The sequence below is a fragment of the Rutilus rutilus genome (assembly GCF_951802725.1).
Source record: "Rutilus rutilus genome assembly, chromosome: 24".
NCBI lineage: Eukaryota > Metazoa > Chordata > Actinopteri > Cypriniformes > Leuciscidae > Rutilus > Rutilus rutilus.
In genome coordinates this window covers 10,638,924-10,660,309 of record NC_140228.1, presented here as the reverse complement: position 1 = coordinate 10,660,309, position 21,386 = coordinate 10,638,924, and the positions used below count along the sequence as shown (strand labels likewise).

Here is a 21,386-nt window from a genome sequence, read left to right as displayed (position 1 = left end):
TGGCTCGCGCTTCCTCTTCTGTACAGTTGGACCCGCCCATGTAAATTATGCATGTGGCTACGTCTACACTCGATGAGATGTTTTTGAGTGTTAAAAGTAACAATTACCGTGTTCATAATCTGGTTTCGAAAGCTATTAAGGAAGTAAAATGTACACTATATTTATTCAGTAGTTTATGAGAAAGGGGTTGAAAGGGGTTTAGTTAATGTTGTAGTTGTCACCTAGTTAGTTGTAGAAAATTTTATTAGCCAATAAGAAGCTCTCCAATCATGTTGATTGTATCACTTGACGTTGTCTTTGTTCTTGGCGCAGAAGTTGTCTGTGGTCACTGGGGTGAGCAGCTTAATTTTGCTTTAAAATTTGTTTTCAAAGCTCATGTGTTTTCTTTTGCGAACGGCTGCGGAGATTGTTGTTTTAAAATCAAAAGTCCAAAATGCAGCGTCAGAGATAGTCTTTTTATTGGGAGATATGAGGGTCTGTGGCTCTATCGTTGGAAAAGGCGTAAATGGCTAACTTGCATCACATGTGCCTTGAGAACCAATCACATTACATCATTGAAATCATTGAATTTCGGTCAGAGCAGAGCCGTTAAATAAGAGTGTCCTAACTCTGTTTTTCAACGGCTCTGGTTCAGTGTTTTTTTGCGGATACCATAGTCAGTGCGTCCAAAATACATAGGTGGGCCTACTTATTTTGAATAAGTAATTATTCACGACTGCAAAAAAAAAAAAAAAAAGTAGGCTATGTTCTTTTCCATGCGCATGCTCTTTTTTTCGGTGTAAACTCTAAATAAAATTTGATAAATACAAAAGTTTTAACATTTTAAGATTAGCCGATGTGCTTAAATGATAAACGTTTTCCCACAAAAGCAGTTTATTCAGCGGAGTGAAGCCTCTCCTCCATTGACATCCACTTAAAAAAAGCTTCTTGTCTCCTTCCCGGCGTAGCTACGGCACCGTTAGCAGGTGTTACGCTTTTTTCGGCTGAGGTTGCAGGCTTGCCTTCAAGTGCCTTTTTGGTAGCGTTCCCTTCTCCACAAAATTGTTTGACGCGGTTTTCTCTCAGTGGGTAATTAGAAAACCCGTAATGGATATGCAATCGAGTAATGCGACGGAACGATTCGAGGCCTAGGTTCCCAAACCTCCAACACTGCACGTACCTCCAGTACCTCCAACACTGCACGTTTTCTTTGTCTCCCTAATCAAACACACCTGATTCAACTCATCAGCTCATTAACCCATGTGATATGAGCTGATGAGTTGAATCAGGTGTGTTTGATTAGGGAGACAAAGAAAACATGCAGTGTTGGGGCTGGGGTAGCCTACTCCAGGACAGGTTTGGGAATCACCCCTAGGCTACTTGGAAGGAGAGGGAAACTCTGTCGCTCCGGTCCACTCATTTACGGAGATCCTGTCCGGGTGTCAGTGTGTGCTCTTCTGTGGAGACACTCAAGTTGGAGAACTAAACAAACTGGCCAATTTTGTTGAATATTTTTGTTGAATAATTATTATTTGTTTACATATTTACAGAAGTAGGCTACTGTATAAATCCGCATGGCTGTGATTACCTGCAGGCTGCAGCCTAAATATGTTTTATATGAAACCTTGGATAAAGTTAGGGTTAGACAGCTGAAAACAATGCTTTTAAGGCTACATATTGAGTTTGCGGCAGACTCAACTACAACAGACCTACTGCCACAGATGGGCATAAATACATGGAAATGTATTTAAAATACAAATACAAAATACTGTGTGAAAAAATGTATTTAAATACAAATACAGTATTTAGTATTTTGAAAATACACAAAATACATGTGAAATTGACCATCCAGTGCAGGCCTAGGTCACAGTGAATGAAGAAACTACATAGGCCTACTGACTTTTCATTCCTAACCTCATCTCTGCCCTTTCTTTATTTCTTTCTTTCTTTCTGGCAATTACAAATAAACTTATACAAAATAGCAGCCATTTATATAGGCCTACTTATTTCTGGTTACAATGTAATCTATTACTTGTGGTGAACACTATTAAAAATTCATAGCCTACTGTATGTAAAACTGTGGGAACCTTTTCTGCTATCTAGCAAAGAATATGGATGGGCAATGTGACCAAAATCTCAATTTTACTTCACAGTAACAATATCATGGTTTCACAATTCTCAATATTAGTTTTGATTCCACAGCATAAACTGAATTTCAAACTGTTTTTTTGCAGGTAGTCCAATGCTTTTTAAGTTATTTTATGTTTATTTTATGCAAAGTTAATTTGTTTCTATAAGTTTATTAAAATTAGAAAGTGTATCTAAAATTTAATTTAGATTCACTTGACACTATTTACCCCTTTTTTATTATTATTTTTTATGTACAATAAAACTAAAAGCTGAAGATTTTTGTGGTGTATCATTCATCAGTGTTTGTTTTTCCACTCCAACATTCCAGTAATTCCTGCTCACTAAAAGCTGCACGGATAAATTTGCTTACTCCACAAATAGGCCTATCTATGTAAACGATTTAGAAAAAGTTCCATCAATTCACACTTTATATCATCGCTATGACATGTAGTGTCATATCACCCAGCCCTGACATGCAGTAATGCTTAAAACACATTTGACAAGCTAGTTGATAAAAATCAACAACCGGTCAAGACTGATTGGCTAACACTATTTTCCCACATGTCTGTGATCTTTTATTCTTTCATGTTAACTGAAGTGAATAATGCACTATTTTAACTTAAATCAAGCATCAGACGCCCTCTTACCAATCAACAATGGCTGTGTAGGTAGACTGCTAAACAAAAAATTCAACTATTCTGTTTACCTCACACAAATTAGGGTAATCTCGTTTACTAAACACAGATACTTATCTTGCATCACTCCGGCTTCTAATTGAGGCAGGATAGTCATTAGGGCCCCTTCATACATGCCAAACGTAGTTACTACGATTTTATTGACACAAGGGAAGCATTTTTTCCTTTCTTGCTATTGGAAAGTTTCTAAAGGTCAGAAAAGATTCTACACATAGCAGGAATATTTTAAAATGCTTATGAATGTTACATTACAGAATCTGAGAAAGATTATCTATCTCAAGCAATAGAGTAAAAAATAAGAAAGAAATAATCTCATAATTATTTACAGTAAATATAAAAAATAAAGGCCTTTTTTTATTATTATTTGTTTAGCTTTTACAGAAATAAAATGTGAACATTACTGATTTTTTGGGGAGTATGGTCATAGTGTGATAATGGTCAGTGTGCAAATGGATCCTGTCAATAATACCAAACCAGATGCAACTTGCTGTTTGTCAGAGCTGTTGCTGCAATCTGCAGAAACCCAATATACTGGAAAAGCAGGAAGGGGTTTTAAACATGGAATATTTAATCACATAAACACAACTTTATTCTCAGTTTTACTTTATGAAGTCTCGGGTTTATTTATTTTTTAGCGTTTTCAACTTTTATTGAAATATTTTGAGCTAGAAATATGAGTGTCTTTTATAAATAACGTAAATAACTGGTGTCTTTTAAGTGACAATGCTGCCATCGTGTGGCGAAAATCAGAAGATTAGTGTTCCTAACCCACCTCACTAATTATTATAGAAGACATTTTTTCTTTAATATATATCAATACACGTTTAAATAGGCAAGTGGTTTCAGATATATATATATAAAAAAAATGCAGATATTTTAAACAGATATTTTTGAAAAGCAGACCACTAGAAAAGCGAAATAAAGCCTTTGTGAAATCTGTGGCGTATGGAAGACCGTTTCTGCCACACTTGATTAAAATATTATGACTTTGCAAGTCATAATAATGAGAAACTTTCTCATAATTATGACTTAATTTCTCATAATAATGAAAAACTTTCTTGTAGTAATTACTTACTTTTCTCATATTAAAGAGAAACCGAAATCGCCCCCTATACCCTCATTCACTATTCCCTAGTGCATTGTGGGATTGAATGAGTGCACTCGATAACGTATATGGTCTCGGACACAACTACAAATGGCTGTCCCCTCAAATAGTGAAAGGTATCGGGCGATATCGGACACAGCCATAGTGAGCAATAGATGCTCCCTGGTTTTTGTGGTGCATTGTTGGATGTTTAGTGAGCGAACGTTCCAGTGCACTGGAAGGATTTTGCGATTGAGACAGCCCTTATAATGACTGACTCCCTGATTCAGTGCCCTGACAACTGAACTAGGGAGCTGATTGAGACGCACCCTAAGTCATTATTATGAGAACCTAAGGTTGTGTCCGAAATCGCCCCCTATACCCTCATTCACTATTCCATACAGAACGTTACTCCACTAATGGATTGCACACGGTGCATTGTGGGATTGAATGAGTGCACTCGATAACTTCCACTATGGTTTCGGACACCACTTCAAAAGGCTGTCCACTCAAATAGTGCCCTATTTAAGGGTATATGGGGCGATTTCGGACACAGCCTTCGTCATTATTACGAGGAAGTCTCTCATTATTTTGAGAAACTAAGTCATTACAAGAAAGTTTCTCATTATTATGACTTGCAGAATTAGTTGAGATTGAGAATCCAGCACTGTTTCATTAAGAAAGAAACCTAACAAACAGCTTTCAGCACCCTGGACAGCAGCACTCGCCGCTTCACTTACTATTTATTTAACGTGTATTATATGCCACGACAATTTATTTTTCTGTTACATATTCTTAGATGGTCTTTTCACACCACCAGGTGGCATAAAATATACAGACTATTACCCATCGCCGTGCAATCCAGCTTTCAATCGCTCTATTAATGTAATTCGTATTTGTTAGAAATGCTAAAACGCTATAAGTTGCAAACGTACAAAATACATAGCGAATGAACAAATGCACAAATCTGCTTTTCACAGTCCAATTAGTCAAGGCATCTTGTGCGCGTGCGTGGAGTGGATCGTGTACCCCCGCGCGCAGCTCGGGGCGCATCATTGACAGGTTACTCGCGTGCACTTCTCATGCTGTGCACTGAACACCTGTAAGAATAAGATGTGCATGGAAACAACAGCTGGGTGGAAATCATGAGGTGCCATTAAGCCCATGCAAATCCTCTGAAATTTCATCATAATGACTAATTGGACAAACGTGTCCAGCTGCCCGTTCAGCATCACTTTATGCGCTGAGGACATTATGGACAGTAATGCCACTGCTGAGGACTTTGAGTACCCGGTCCATCTCTTCCCAGTCCCAATACTGACTGGCATCACAGTGACGTGCTCTTTCCTGTTCCTCGTCGGAATCGCTGGGAACCTGTTGACCATTTCGGTGGTCACTAAATACAAAGACATGCGAACCACCACTAACCTTTACCTCTGCAGCATGGCACTTTCAGACCTGCTTATTTTCCTCTGCATGCCCCTCGACCTGTACCGGGTCTGGCGGTATCGACCGTGGAACTTTGGCGACGAGCTGTGCAAACTCTTTCAGTTTGTGAGTGAAAGCTGCACGTACTCCACCATCCTCAACATCACCGCGCTGAGCGTGGAAAGATACTTCGCTATATGCTTTCCCTTCAGGGCAAAAGTCATCGTCACGCGGGGTCGGGTAAAAGTGGTGATTTTACTCCTCTGGGCTGTGGCTCTGTGCAGCGCGGGACCTATATTCATTCTGGTTGGGGTCGAGCACGAGAACGGCACCAACTCCTGGGAAACCAACGAGTGTAAAGCGACCGAATATGCCATCCGGTCCGGACTGCTTACTATGATGGTTTGGGTCTCCAGTGTGTTTTTCTTCCTCCCGGTCCTCTGTTTGACAGTGTTATACAGCCTCATAGGCAGAAGGCTGTGGAGAAGAAAGGAGAATCCAGTCGGACCCATTTCTAGTCGAGATAAGAACAATAAACAAACGGTCAAAATGCTAGGTGAGCTCAACGATGCCCTGAAAAGTCGGACAAATACTTTGTGTATTATATTATGTTTGAAAATCATAGGCTATATAGCCCATTATATTAGGCTATATGTTGCGTGGGTTTCATTCAGAAAATTTGATTAAAAAATGATATTTAAAACAATTGTTTAATTTAATAAATATTTATTTACATCTGACAGAACAGACGCTAATTAAACGCCGTGTGCATAAAGCAATAAGCCACGAGAGGTGATTTTACAGTGATTTTTTTTAACCAAATAAAGTGTTCTATAGGCTATAAAAAATAATTTAAAAAAATTATAATAAAAATATTGTTATAAATGTACATTGATATGGATTTTTGACATTACAGTTTACATTAATTATTAATCAGAATCAGAATAAAATTTTTGCTCATTTTGTGCACGACTGCAAAGGTACGCAAAAAAAAAAAAAAAAAAAAAAAACGCCAAATGCGTCTCCTAACCAGACATGGGGACTATCTGTGCTGAAATTTTGATGGTCTAAAATTCGTTCTTTTCTGCCATACACAATTAATGCTTTTGATTAAACGAGTGTATATTCTATATTACAACTTTATGGACCATTAACTATTACTTGGAACCAAGAACTGTATGTCCAGCCTCCATTTAAAAGCATGTTGCACTTGTTTATTATTATTATTATTATTTATAATCAGGAATCAAATTATTTCAATGAAGAACACATTCATTGACGTTAGTAGCATGTTTCCTGAACTCTTTGTCCGGTTCTAAATCAAAAACATAATTATCTTCCCCGCGAGTCACTCAGATTCGATTTTCTTTGAGTGATTTAAAAACATACAGCGACCAGTGTAGTCCGAAACCCAAACGAATGACTCGAGTTCTTGAGTCGGTTCTTTTAGCGAACCGTTCAGTCGGATCGATTAGTGATTCGACTCAGCCGTAAGTAGCCTAACTTAATTTCCGACTATAATTGCTACCCGGGCCGTACTAAGCATGTTTAAACACTCTTTTTGAATATCGTATTAAATGTTTTTCTTATTTTTATAATGCAATGTAAAAACCATTAAAAACAATAACTTTCTCTCTCTCCCTTTATCAGCTGTGGTGGTTCTTGCGTTTGTTCTCTGCTGGCTGCCGTTCCACGTTGGTCGTTATCTCTTCTCCAAGTCATCCGAGGCAAATTCTCCCATCATCTCCCAAATCAGCGAATACTGCAACTTGGTCTCATTTGTGCTGTTTTACCTCAGCGCTGCGATCAACCCAATCCTCTACAACATCATGTCGAAGAAGTACAGGAGCGCGGCGTGCAAACTGTTCGGAGTGAGGCGCGCTCCCGGACGATCTGTGCAGAGCATCGTGAACGCGGAGAGTTTTTCGGTGTGTAATGAATACAGCTGGAGCACGTGACAAAGGAAAAATCGATTTGAAACGTGCACTTTTCAACACAGACTAAAAAGACTAAAAACACTGAACGAGAATGAAAAGGACAGTCAACATTAACCTCATCATTTTGGTGATATTGAGATTATGCATTTAATTTCAACCATCCACTGAGTCATCTGATATCATAAAAGCCATTGCATATTTTCAATTTAGCCTGTATATAGCAGAGAAAAAAATAATCGAACTGCTGAGCCCTGATCACACTAAGTATATTAAAGGGATTGTTCACCAAAAAACTAAACTTCTGTCCTTAATTTCTCACCCTCATGTCGTTCCACCTTAAGACTTTTGTTCATCTTCAGAACACAAATGAAGATTTTTTTTTTAATGAAATCTGAGATCTTTCTGTCCCTCCATTGACAGCCTACGTTACTACCACTTTGACACTTCAAAAAGTCCGTAAAGAGATTGTAAAACTAATCCATATGAAGAGACTCGATCGCTTTATATAATGAACAGATTTAATTAAGGCTTTTAATCACATATAAACATTGATCAGCGAACGTAAACAAACTCAACCGAACCTGCTTGAAGCACGAGAACAAACCTCTTATGGAAGCTCATTGGTTCTTGCAGAAGCTCGAACGTGCTGCGTAACACGAGAATGAACCTCATTGGTTCTTACAGAAGCTCAAACGTGCTGCATAAAGGTCCTTGCCCAGTCCGAAATTCGCGTCTGAAATTTTCGCACGTTAAAAAATTGTCAATCACGCTTACACACTGCCTCCGAAAATGTAAAAAAAATTGGATCGGGTTTGATTTTGTGTGTTTTTCGCATCCGATGCAAGCATTTTGAATGGTGTCTTGACAATTCAGAGCCTCTGAAACACGAATACGAAAAACCGCATATGGAAATTTCAGATTCAGTATGCAAGGACCTTTACATGAGAATGAACCTCATTGGTTCTTGCGGAAGCTCAAACGTGCTGCGTAACACGAGAATGAACCTCATTGGTTCTTTCCAAAGCTCAAACGTGCTGCGTAACACGAGAATGAACCTCACTGGTTCTTACAGAAGCTCAAACGTGCTGCGTAACGAGAGAATGAACCTCATTGGTTCTTGCTGAAGCTCAAACATGCTGCATAACACGAGAATGAACCTCATTGGTTCTTGCTGAAGCTCAAACGTGCTGCGTAACGAGAGAATGAACCTCATTGGTTCTTACAGAAGCTCAAACGTGCTGCGTAACAAGAGAATGAACCTCATTGGTTCTTGCTGAAGCTCAAACATGCTGCATAACACGAGAATGAACCTCATTGGTTCTTGCTGAAGCTCAAACGTGCTGCGTAACGAGAGAATGAACCTCATTGGTTCTTACAGAAGCTCAAACGTGCTGTGTAACACGAGAATGACCCTCATTGGTTCTTACAGAAGCTCAAACGTGCTGTGTAACACGAGAATGAACCTCATTGGTTCTTACAGAAGCTCAAACGTGCTGTGTAACACGAGAATGAACCTCATTGGTTCTTACAGAAGCTCAAATGTGCTGCGTAACACGAGAATGAACCTCACTGGTTCTTCCCGAAGCTCAACCGTGCTGCGTAACGAGAGAATGAACCTCATTGGTTCTTACAGAAGCTCAAACGTGCTGCGTAACACGAGAATGAACCTCACTGGTTCTTCCCGAAGCTCAACCGTGCTGCGTAACGAGAGAATGAACCTCATTGGTTCTTACAGAAGCTCAAATGTGCTGTGTAACTCGAGAATGAACCTCATTGGTTCTTACAGAAGCTCAAACGTGCTGCGTAACGAGAGAATGAACCTCATTGGTTCTCGCACGTCAAGCGAACATGCTTTTGCTCCGTTTACCACAACTGATGTGTAAGTTGATGAATGTTTAGATGTGAATAAAAGCCTCAATTCAATCTGTTCATCATAGAGATCGTATCTCTTCAGAAATTTTTTATTAAACCACTCAATTCATATGGATTAGTTTTACAATCTCTTTATGAATGTTTTGAAGTGTTAAAGTGTCAGTTATGTAACTGGCAACAGATATCGCTCAGATTTCATTAAAAAAAAAATCTTCCATTTTCATTCGTGTTCCGAAGATGAATAAATGACGTGTTTGGAACGACATGAGGGTAATTAATGACAGTATTTTATTTTTTAAACTATTCTAATGCTGACTGAAAAGTTTTTTTTATTTGAAATAATTAAAAGCATATTTTTATTTTTTTTATTGATGGCTGCATTTTTAACTTTAGGAGCAACATACCTAGTGCATACACCAAATATGAGTGTATTTTATGATAATGTTTATGCACAGGTATTTCCATCATCAGCAGACACCAGCAGTGATTCCCTTTACCTGGTATTCATGCAAACTGTACATATGCACACTACCCAAAATGCCTTAAACTGTGTGAAGTACTGGATGACAGAGCACTGTAGATGTAAGCACTCTAACATTGTACCCTATGTGGGAGAGATACAATGGTGCTGAATGATAACATCCCATGCCATTTAAAGCTCATCACCAAGCTTATGCCATTGGATCATAGTACATAAATGCATAGCAGGCATAAAAAGTGCACTTATTGCAGGTTTGTGAACAATGCCGTGTTTTGTAAGCTTTGTGTTTGAATTCAGTATGTGTTACTTGTTGGCAATTAATGTAAAACCTTTTCTTGAGATGCCTGTGTAAGAATCTTCAAGAGACGACATGTTTTTGTTAATGAAAACATTTATGAAAGATATTGTCTATATGCCTAAATTCACACTGTGATGCATTTTCTGGAAGGCATTATTGTGTAATATACAAAGGTTTTGATGTCATGCAGTATTACTTGATTTTAAAATTAAAATGGATTTTGTGTTATTGACTACACAGCTTGTTTGTTCTTGGAAACGCATTAAAGAAAAGTATAACAAGTCTCGACTCCCCACGGAAAATCTAATGAAAATGTTACTTTTGTGTCCTTCTGTAAAGATAAAATGTAAATAATAATAAAATAATTAAAATATAATATTGATGGTCACAAATGAAATACAAACACCTCAAATTGTTTCAGAAATTTTAAAAAATTTATTGTGTATAAATATATTACATATATGCTACAGATACATAATCATCTTAAATACAAAGGGTAGTAATTTTCAATATCTATACATTTAAATTGATATGGTAGTTTTTTTTTTTTTTTTTTTTTTAAATATGTCTATGATTATAATTTACATCAATAAATGTGACAGTTATGCTTTAAAACAAAATGGTAATATGGAATGATTTTCATGAAACAATATGCAAGCATGGAAAACTATGTCTAGGCCACTTATTACCTGATATCCAGCTAAATTTAGCTAAAAAAAAAGAAAAAAAAAAAGTATTTATGTTTTCCACTTAAAAAGATTCTGGGTCTATAGTTCTTTAACAAAAAGTGTTCTTCAAGTGTTTCCACTTCAAGTTTTCTAGTGTCAAGTCATTTCAACTTCTTTTAATCAGACAACAATGGAATATGTTTGTCTAAAAATTTCAGCAATACATATATATATATATATACGATGAGTAGTTAAAAGAAGTAAAAATAAAAATGCCAAGATTTGGCTTAAACTTGCTGTTGTGCAGATGAAATCACAAGGTCTACCAACCTTTTCAGAATCAAAACCAGAATAACAAACAATACAAATATATCTGAAATAAGACAGGTTAATGATGTTAAAATGCTGCGGTATATTTGGAAAAATAATAAAGATTTGTCATAAAAAAAGACATGCTACATGAGGAAAATATTGAATCTGACAGTTCTGATTCTTGTAATAAATAAATGAAGATTGCACTGTGATTTGCATTATAAAGTAAAAGTATATAGCATAAATAAATCCAACCAAACTGTTTCTGTATACCTTTTTTTGCTCACTAACTTTGGTTAAGGGCTGATTGAGCTAGTAAACATGATCATGTACTGTATGTGACCAGGGTAAAGGGTTAATTGAATACTGTAAGCAGCAGATCGGAAATGATTTGTCATGAAAGATTGGAAATGTGGATTTAAAGGCACAGGTTCACATCACATCAAGTCCCTGAGGTACAAACACTCCAGACTTCACAACACTGTACATTGATGATTGATTGCAAAGACTGTCATTTGACTCTCTTTGGACTGACAGTTTTTTGTACAGAAGGCCCAAGGACACCTCTTTTTTTTTTGTAAGACAAACTAAAGTATAAAGCTTTTAAGAAGCTTTTAGACAGACTTTCCAGGGGCACAGATAAGAGAAAGAGAATCTCGGTGACGTTTATCTGTCTAGACACTGAATTAAAGATAATCAAAACTGACCATTACAAAAAACATCCTCAGACTCCATTATTACATAACTTGAGATCCGAAAGGCCACTTATTACTTTAGTGTTAAAAATCTCCTAAATACTAAATATAAAATGTATAAAATATGCTACAGCATCTTAAAAAAAAAAAAAAAAAAAAAAAAAAAAAAAAAAAAAACAGGCACAGACGCCGAACAGTACGTTTCATCATTACTGATTTCTTAAAGCTGTAACTCACCTTATAGAAACTGTAAAAAACCTGTAATAAAAAATAATATGAAATCTGCTCAGGTGGTCGTTCTTAAAACTGTAAAAAGTGTATTTTGGTCAATGACCAAAAAAATAATACTTGCACTAATGGTTTTGCAAGCTTTAGTTTAAAACTCAAGTCTAAATCAGAAGCTGAAGCAGGAAGGCCATTAAGACCGAGAGAGAGGCCACCCCAAACACTATGAGGCCGGCGAACTGTTCATCTGTGAGGGTTTTTCCCATGGGCACCCTGGTGACGTCCGCGTCCACAGCCAGTGTGGCGTCAGACCGCCGCAGGTTGAAGTGAGCGGACGGGCTGAAGGACCCGAACAGCTCCTGATGGGTGTCTGCGCAGCGCCTGCATGCAAACACTCGCACTCGGTAGTCTGTGTTCCACTGTAGGCCGAACAGCTGGAAGGACGTCTCGTCTCCCTTATACACCTAAGAGACAGAAGGAGAGTGATGCATTAGCTCAGATCAAGTTCATCCTTCATCACGGTGCATACTTTTGGATACTTAAAAAGGAATTATTATTATTAATAATAATAATAATAATAATAAAATACTTCTTAGATATTATATAGGGTGAATGGGATGGAAAATACATATGTAAAAAAAAAAAAAAAAAAAAAAAAAAAAAAATATATATATATATATATATATATATATATATATAATATCTAAGAAGTATTTTATTTTATTTTATTTTATTTTATATTATATTATATCTTATATATATATATATATATATATTTATATTTATATATATATGTAAATATTAATATTATATAACAAATATTCAAATTTAATGAATATACAATAACACAAATGACAATATAGATGCAAACGTGTGAATATGAAATAGAAAATCTATTTTTTTTACATAAATACTACTACTATATAATTATAATTATTAATTATACAAGGTGACTGGCAATGAATAAAACATTTAAACAAGTAAATACAAAATATATTTGTTATTATAATAAAAGGTGACTGGGATTGAGTATATAAACATGTAAATATGTATGTATATACATATGTACTAGCCTGGGTGCCAGCCCGAACCCCGCCCACAACATTTTTTGGTCGGGAAGTTCGGTCTGGACTCGCTCCGTTGAGGAGCTATTATGCCCGAACAAAAATTGTTCGGACCAATCAAATTGTCAGGGCGGGCTTTATACGATGATGGACAGATAAGCAACGGTAACGTAATCATCCACGTCACCAAAGAGCGCTTGATTTGAATTAGTTTACAACAAAGACGACTGCTGCTGGAGAATTGAGATTTCACGAGCTCACATTTACAAATAAGTCGATAGAATAAATGCGTATATAAGATTTCACACAAATAAGTCGATAGAATAAATGCGTATATGACGTGCTGTCCGAGGAGAGGGCTGTGGGCTCGGTAGCCATACTCCCCCGTATTCCTGGTTGTGAGAGAACAAGACAAGAGTGAGGATTCGGGGTGGTGGAGGGATGCTGGAAAACTGTCAAGGAGTGTTAGGTAAGTTTACAGAGTGAATATGCTTCCTCATGCTGATAGATAGGGTAACGTTAGACATGGTATTGTTTGATGACAAGTTGATATTGGATTGATTATTTGTACGTGCTCCTCCCGAACTTTGTTTATGAAACATGTGTAGATTCCGCCATCGCGTCTGTTATAGAAGATATCGGCAGCGCATTCATTTTAAAAGAGGAACAGAGAGCCGCGACATTTTTTTTTTAATTTTTTTTAATTTATTTTTATTAAATGCTTGTAGAAGCCGCAACATTTTGTTGGTTGAAAATATGAATGAAGAACATGCGTCATTTACTCCGTTGCTCTGATTGGTTGTAGGTCTATCCAATTGAGTGCAGAGTTGTTTTTTTCCTGGTTCGGTTGAGACACGCCTCATAATCAAATCTCTATGGAGCAGTATCAGACTCACATTCTGACTGACTAGAATATGAGTATGACGACGTCAGGCTACATATGTACAGTATATGTATATAGATCTGTAAAAAAAATATATATATATATATATATATATATATATTTAAATGCTATCCCTTATAATAAAAAAAAAGGTTACACTTTATTGTAAGGTGTCATCATTACAGTGTAAGTATACATTTAAGTACTGAGTAATATTAAATAACTACATGTACTTACAATAGGGTTAGGATTTGGTTGAGGGTTAGTTGCATGCAATCATGCATCATTTACTGTTATTACTATAGGACACTGTAAAATAAAGTGTTACCAAAGATTACTTAACAAAAAACATTGTTTTAGGCAGCTACAGCAAATGCAGTAAAAGAACATATGAGGAATGAATCAACAAGATTTTAGGTTCACTTGTCATCAGAAAAGAATCCAAGACGGAAGAAATAAGGCCAGACAGTGTTTTCACTCGGACTCTGACCCACATATTGCAAAATAGAAATCTTCAGAGCTCGCTAATAAAAGACTTCGGTCTGCTCAAAGGTAATCTCAACAAGACACTGTAATCCTTTCATCTGGAGAGCGAGACACACTGTCATGATCAATATCATAAGAATGAGCTGTACTTCTGTTTGTTCATAAAACACTGATGATGTTCTGGCTTGAAATGCAAACCTTTTTCCTCTGTGGTGTATTTAAAAAACACTGTAATGAATGATTGTACTGTATGTAACGGTACATTCTGCACTAATGACCCCTACATTATGCTTAATAGTCTGTATGTAGCACAAGAGCACTACTCAGTGGAAGATTCTATTCAATTCACAGCAGTAAGGTCAGTGTGCTTCACAATCAGAAGCAAAACAAATTATTCTACATCTTTTATTGGCAAAACTAAGTATATATATATATATATATATATATATATATATATATATATATATATATATATATACATATACACATACACAATAGCTCACCGAATGTGGTTGTTGACAAAAGCATAAGCCATTTTTGGAAACATGCAAAAAAAAAAAAAAAAACACTGAGCAAATGGAAAATAAAACCAGGCCTAGTAAATATTGTTGAGGTCACGTATTCAGACTTCGTTCCACCGGTCACATGCAGCACTCAGAAGGACCGCAACATATGTCTCCATGGAAACAAAAGAGATTTTAAGCCTCTCAATAAACGGTAGCTCAGTTTAGGTGAAGTCTTGATATTATTGCCATGAAAGACACACAATTATGTATGTATAATTAGTCTTTTGTGTATTAAAAATCCCAGTTAATTAAAGGCACTGAAAATATTTACATAATCTTGAATGCTACATGTCTAGCACAGGCAGAAAAAATTAATTAAAATAAGACACCTTAGTGGTATTTGCATAAACGGGGGATAATGGCTGCTCAGTTCAACTGTTAATTAAAGCTAATATATTGCCTGGGGAACTCCAGTCCTTTATTGAATCATTTTGTTTAAATCAAAATGAATATAGCAAGGCATTGGTGAGGAGGAATTTACTAGAACAGATGAATGACCGTAAGGGTGAATTACAAGAAACGTCAAGGGCTCAGTTGTTCAAAAAGTTTAAGGACGTTTTGGAAGTGTGTTGCTTTCCAGGATCAAGTAATCCACATTACATTTGTGCCGGTTTTTCACAGCAAAACAACAAACAAACAAACAAAAATCCCCTTCCGTTAAAAGTGAGACCCCTACGGAGGCACTAAAGTATGGAAGCTTGTTTCCGCCACGGAATAAAACAATTTCATTGCGACTTTAGATCTCACAATTAAGAATTTGTTTTCCCTCACAATTTCGAGTTCACATCTGCAATTTTGACTTTTTTTCCCCTCTGAGTTAATAATAGATAAACAGAGTGTATAATAGAGTAATAATAGTCATTTTACACATTACATGAACATATACAGCTGCTGGAAGATGCTGTTCGTTCACTGGCCAGAGGAGACCTGCTGCCCCGACTGAGCCTGTATTCTCCCGAGGGTTTTTCTCCATTTCTGTCCCCTGATGGAGTTTGGGTTCCTTGCCACTGTTGCTTTTTGCCTTGCTTAGTTGGGGACCCTTAAAGGGACCCTCACCCTCAAGAAGATATGTTGGTAACCAGACAGTTGACAGTAGCCATCGACTTCAAAAATATGGAAGTCAATGGGGCCCATCAACTGCCTGCTTACCAACATTATTTAAAATATCTTGTTTTGTGTTCAACAGAAGAAAGAAACTCATACAGGTTTGGAACAACTTGAGGGTGAGTAAGTAATGACAACATTTTTAATTTTGGGTGAACTATCCCTTTAATTTTCAACAATATTATTGATTTAACTGCACTGACACTATTGGATGAGAACTGAACTGAGCTGGACGATGACATCGCTGTTTTCTGCAGGACTGCTTTATAGCTGAATTATTCTCATTTCATATATGATCTGTACACAGTGATTGAACTGATCTGAATCCACACTGAACTGATTTCAATAGTCTTATCAGAGCTGCTTTACAGCAGACATGAACTCTGTTTGCATCATTGAATCATTCTTTTCCTGCTTATCACTCTGAATCTGCTTTAAAACAATCTGTATTATATAAAGTGCATTATAAATGAAGGTGACTTGACGTTACAGTAATGAGAATTTGGTAGGAAAATGACTTTAAACCAATTTCTCACCTTTGTGAGATTCAACCACATATATTCATGAAAAAGACGCATCCTTTGGAGAAGAGGACAGAAAATGTGAAGGAGGAGGTAGTGCGTTTTCTCATTTTAATGAATAAATCCAGACGATTTCAAATGTATTTACTGCACCATGGAAGTGGCGTAACAAAAATCAGTTCACAACAAAAGCGACTGTACACCTGGATGGACCCAATCGTGCTGATAACATGTTTCCCTCTCTCTGCGTGCCTTTCCGACCCCACAGCACAACTGAATCAATCCTTTGGGACCGTGTGTACGGGAGCACTCAATCTCATTCAAATGTTGATTGTGATGAGTTAAAGCAGATAAAATGGAACAGAGAGCAAATGATGCAAATAGCTCGAGCCCTGTTTCCATTTCCTGTTCTAAATGAATTCTATTCATCGACAGCTCGTCTCCTGTGACTGTGGCCATGTGTAAATCTAGCATGGAAAAGGACAGTGTTTCTTCCGTGAAACTACCATATGGTATTCTTATCTCAAACATTTAAACAAAAGTATCAAACATTTCCAACAAGTCGAAGTTCCTGAAAAACAATGTGGGTTTAGGAAGTAAAAGATGAAGGAGTTTGGATCATACCTGTTTAAAATCAGATTCTCTGCCTCCCAGCACCTGTAGCACGTAGCTGATTCGGTCTCCTCTCATTGATGGAATACTCTCCCATGTGACCTCACAGGTATTTCCCTCTAGTTGAACAATTTTTGGGGCTGAAGAAACAAAAAACTATTTTCAGGGTTTTTTATTTATTTATTTTTACAAGTTTGGTATCAGTAAGATATTTTTAGTTTGTGTTTTACATGTTTGTTTGTTTTTGAATCAAAAATAGTCAAAAACAGTAATATTGTAAATATTACTTGTCTAAAATAAATGTTTTCTATTTTAATATATTTTTGAGTATATGTAATTTACTCCAGTCTTCAGTGTCACATGATCCTTAGAAATCATTCTAATATGCTGATTTGCTGCCCAAGAAAACATGTATTATCAATTCTGAAAACAGTTGTGCTGCTAAATATATTTTCAGGATTCTTTGATGAATAAAAAGTTCAAAAGAACAGCATTTATTTGAAATAGAAATATTTGTAACATTATAAATGTCTTTACTGTCACTTGTGATCAATTTAATGAGTCCTTGCTGAATAAAAGTATACATTTCTTTAAAAAAAAAAAAGACAGACATATACATATAAAAAATATATAATATATATATAATATATATATATATATATATATATATATATATATATATATATATATATATGTATATGTATATGTATATGTATATATATATATATATATATATATATATATATATATATATGTGTATATATATGTATATATATATATATATATATACAGTGAGGAAAATAAGTATTTGAACACCCTGCTATTTTGCAAGTTCTCCCACTTAGAAATCATGGAGGGGTCTGAAATTGTCATCGTAGGTGCATGTCCACTGTGAGAGACATAATCTAAAAAAATTGGTCCAGAAATCACAATGTATGATTTTTTAACTATTTATTTGTATGATACAGCTGCAAATAAGTATTTGAACACCTGAGAAAATCAATGTTAATATTTGGTACAGTAGCCTTTGTTTGCAATTACAGAGGTCAAACGTTTCCTGTAGTTTTTCACCAGGTTTGCACACACTGCAGGAGGGATTTTGGCCCACTCCTCCACACAGATCTTCTCTAGATCAGTCAGGTTTCTGGGCTGTCGCTGAGAAACACGGAGTTTGAGCTCCCTCCAAAGATTCTCTATTGGGTTTAGGTCTGGAGACTGGCTAGGCCACGCCAGAACCTTGATATGCTTCTTACAGAGCCACTCCTTGGTTATCCTGGCTGTGTGCTTCGGGTCATTGTCATGTTGGAAGACCCAGCCTCGACCCATCTTCAATGCTCTAACTGAGGGAAGGAGGTTGTTCCCCAAAATCTCGCAATACATGGCCCCGGTCATCCTCTCCTTAATACAGTGCAGTCGCCCTGTCCCATGTGCAGAAACCCCCCCCCAAAGCATGATGCTACCACCCCCATGCTTCACAGTAGGGATGGTGTTCTTGGGATGGTACTCATCATTCTTCTTCCTCCAAACACGTTTAGTGGAATTATGACCAAAAAGTTCTATTTTGGTCTCATCTGACCACATGACTTTCTCCCATGACTGCTCTGGATCATCCAAATGGTCATTGGCAAACTTAAGACGGGCCTTGACATGTGCTGGTTTAAGCAGGGGAACCTTCCGTGCCATGCATGATTTCAAACCATGACGTCTTAGTGTATTACCAACAGTAACCTTGGAAACGGTGGTCCCAGCTCTTTTCAGGTCATTGACCAGCTCCTCCCGTGTAGTTCTGGGCTGATTTCTCACCTTTCTTAGGATCATTGAGACCCCACGAGGTGAGATCTTGCATGGAGCCCCAGTCCGATGGAGATTGACAGTCATGTTTAGCTTCTTCCATTTTCTAATGATTGCTCCAACAGTGGACCTTTTTTCACCAAGCTGCTTGGCAATTTCCCCGTAGCCCTTTCCAGCCTTGTGGAGGTGTACAATTTTGTCTCTAGTGTCTTTGGACAGCTCTTTGGTCTTGGCCATGTTAGTAGTTGGATTCTTACTGATTGTATGGGGTGGACAGGTGTCTTTATGCAGCTAACGACCTCAAACAGGTGCATCTAATTTAGGATAATAAATGGAGTGGAGGTGGACATTTTAAAGGCAGACTAACAGGTCTTTGAGGGTCAGAATTCTAGCTGATAGACAGGTGTTCAAATACTTATTTGCAGCTGTATCATACAAATAAATAGTTAAAAAATCATATATTGTGATTTCTGGATTTTCTTTTTTAGATTATGTCTCTCACAGTGGACATGCACCTACGATGACAATTTCAGACCCCTGCATGATTTCCAAGTGGGAGAACTTGCAAAATAGCAGGGTGTTCAAATACTTATTTTCCTCACTGTATATATATATATATATATATATATATATATATATATACACACACACAGACATACATACTGTACACACATAAAATATATAATATATACACACACACACACACACACACACACACACACACACACACACACACACACACACACACACACACACACACACACACACACATGTATATATAATAGCAATCCCAAACTTTTGTAGCTCAACAGATGAGTACAAGTATAATAAATGTGGTACCTTTCAGTGTTTGTGGCAGAGATTTGGTGGTGCTGAAGGTGTACGTCTCCGAAAACGGCCCCTCGCCCGCCTCGCTCACTGCCTGGATCCGGAAACGGTACCGGCTCGATTCACTCAGTCTCTGTAGCTTAAAAGTGTGGCTTGGACCTCGGTAAACCATCACAAACCTAACAAGATAGTGAAGGCGTATTACAAACATGAACAAGCAACATTAATTATAATTTTTAATTAACTGGTAGCCTAGAATTTCTTTTAAAATCTTGAGTGCAAATGGAAAAATTTTTTTATTGATGGCTTGAGATCAGATAGCTGAACGCTGTTCCGGTCACTTTAATAAATAGCATGAAGGTAGAAAAGATTGCGCGGTACAGGCAGGCCTTCATTACCTCCATTTAAGAGTCCAGACTTTACTGCTTATATGGTTAAAATTTTTCAGAAGAGGAACTAGAGGCTGAAAGCTTAAAACCGGGGAGAACACGGGCCTTTATTTGCGTCTAAATTAGCCATCGTGGGTCAGTTGACAAGCAACTCTGAGAAAGCATTAAGGCATGAGGTCTTGATGACCCTGAGTCTCCTATTCTAATTCCCAACAGCGCTTTGAGATCAAGTCTTCTCATTAACCAACTCCACCTTAATGGACCCACAAACACAAAATGTGCTTTTCAGATTATCTGCTTACATCAGAGAGAATAACCTGCTCTACGGGTGCATCGGGGACAAATTAAAGTGCATGCACACGCACACGCACTCTTTACTATGAAAAATTATATTCAAATGAAGAACATATTTTACATAATTTGAGCAAAATTACCAAGCTTTTGATGTTAAGTACAAGACTATTGTTCTTAATTATGAACCAGGATTATTGTTAACTAAAATTAAAACCATAAAAACACTTTCTTGAAATTTGCCAAGGCAACATTTCTCATTTTCATTTAGTTTATGTAGAAGTACTAAAATAACAACTAAATAAACTACAACAAAAAACTACAACTTAAAAACTATATAGACATTTTTAAAAAGAAACTATTAAAATGATATGCAACAAAATTACTAAACATTTTTAATTAAAATAAAAATTAAATATAATTCAAAATATTACCAAAAACTATAATGGTAGGGGGTAAAGCATTAGAGTTACGTAATCAGATTACTTTTTTCAAGTAACTAGTAAAGTAAACGCAAGTTACTAAATGTTCTCATTTATTGACTGACACCTCTCCTGTCTCCATGTTGAGAGAAACCGGGAGTAAGTGCAGAGGCGTTGTGTGCGCTGTGTGAACATGATGGGTATTGTGGTTCTAGACTAAATGTGAGCAAGCATTTACTCACTCAGTATTCCTCAAAATGAATAAAAACTGTGAAATGCAAACTCAGCATATTACTAAAACCTGCAATAATTTAATGTTAAATTGCACAAATATACTTTATGTATTAAGTCTCACTTTTTTATTTAATCTTTTTGCTGCTGATCTTTGATGATCCATTTCAACCATACCAATAAGCAAAAACGTACTCTTTTAGGGAGTAATGCAATATTCAAAATAATTAACTTTAAAAGTAAAAAATGGCTTTCTTAAATGTTGTTATATAATTTTACAAGTCATTTCTAATAGTCTAGAACAAACACTCACCGTCTGTGCAAGACTGACTAACATTTTTACCAAAAGGTAACAAAGGTACCTTTAAAATTAAATATTTAAAGCCCACAATCA

At 36.6% G+C, this 21,386-nt stretch overlaps 2 protein-coding genes across 2 annotated transcripts in view; one reads left to right on the top strand and one right to left on the bottom strand.

Annotated features, from left to right (window-relative positions):
• Positions 1-5,079: 5,079 nt before the first annotated feature.
• Positions 5,080-7,526, top strand: ghsrb (growth hormone secretagogue receptor b; the record flags this gene model as incomplete). Its single annotated transcript, XM_084398208.1, has 2 exons — positions 5,080-5,872; positions 6,967-7,526. 2 exons carry the CDS (start codon positions 5,080-5,082, stop codon positions 7,272-7,274), a joined length of 1,101 nt encoding a protein of 366 aa, XP_084254334.1. The 3' UTR covers positions 7,275-7,526.
• A 2,938-nt stretch (positions 7,527-10,464) lies between these two features.
• Positions 10,465-21,386, bottom strand: part of fndc3bb (fibronectin type III domain containing 3Bb) — a 42,106-nt gene continuing 31,184 nt past the window's right edge. The window contains exons 22-24 of the mRNA XM_084398355.1: positions 19,672-19,838; positions 17,053-17,180; positions 10,465-12,268 (exon numbers count right to left, since the gene is read on the bottom strand). Coding sequence (XP_084254481.1) covers positions 11,969-12,268; positions 17,053-17,180; positions 19,672-19,838 — 595 coding nt within the window. The 3' untranslated portion in view covers positions 10,465-11,968. The remainder of the gene's footprint in view (positions 12,269-17,052; positions 17,181-19,671; positions 19,839-21,386) is intronic.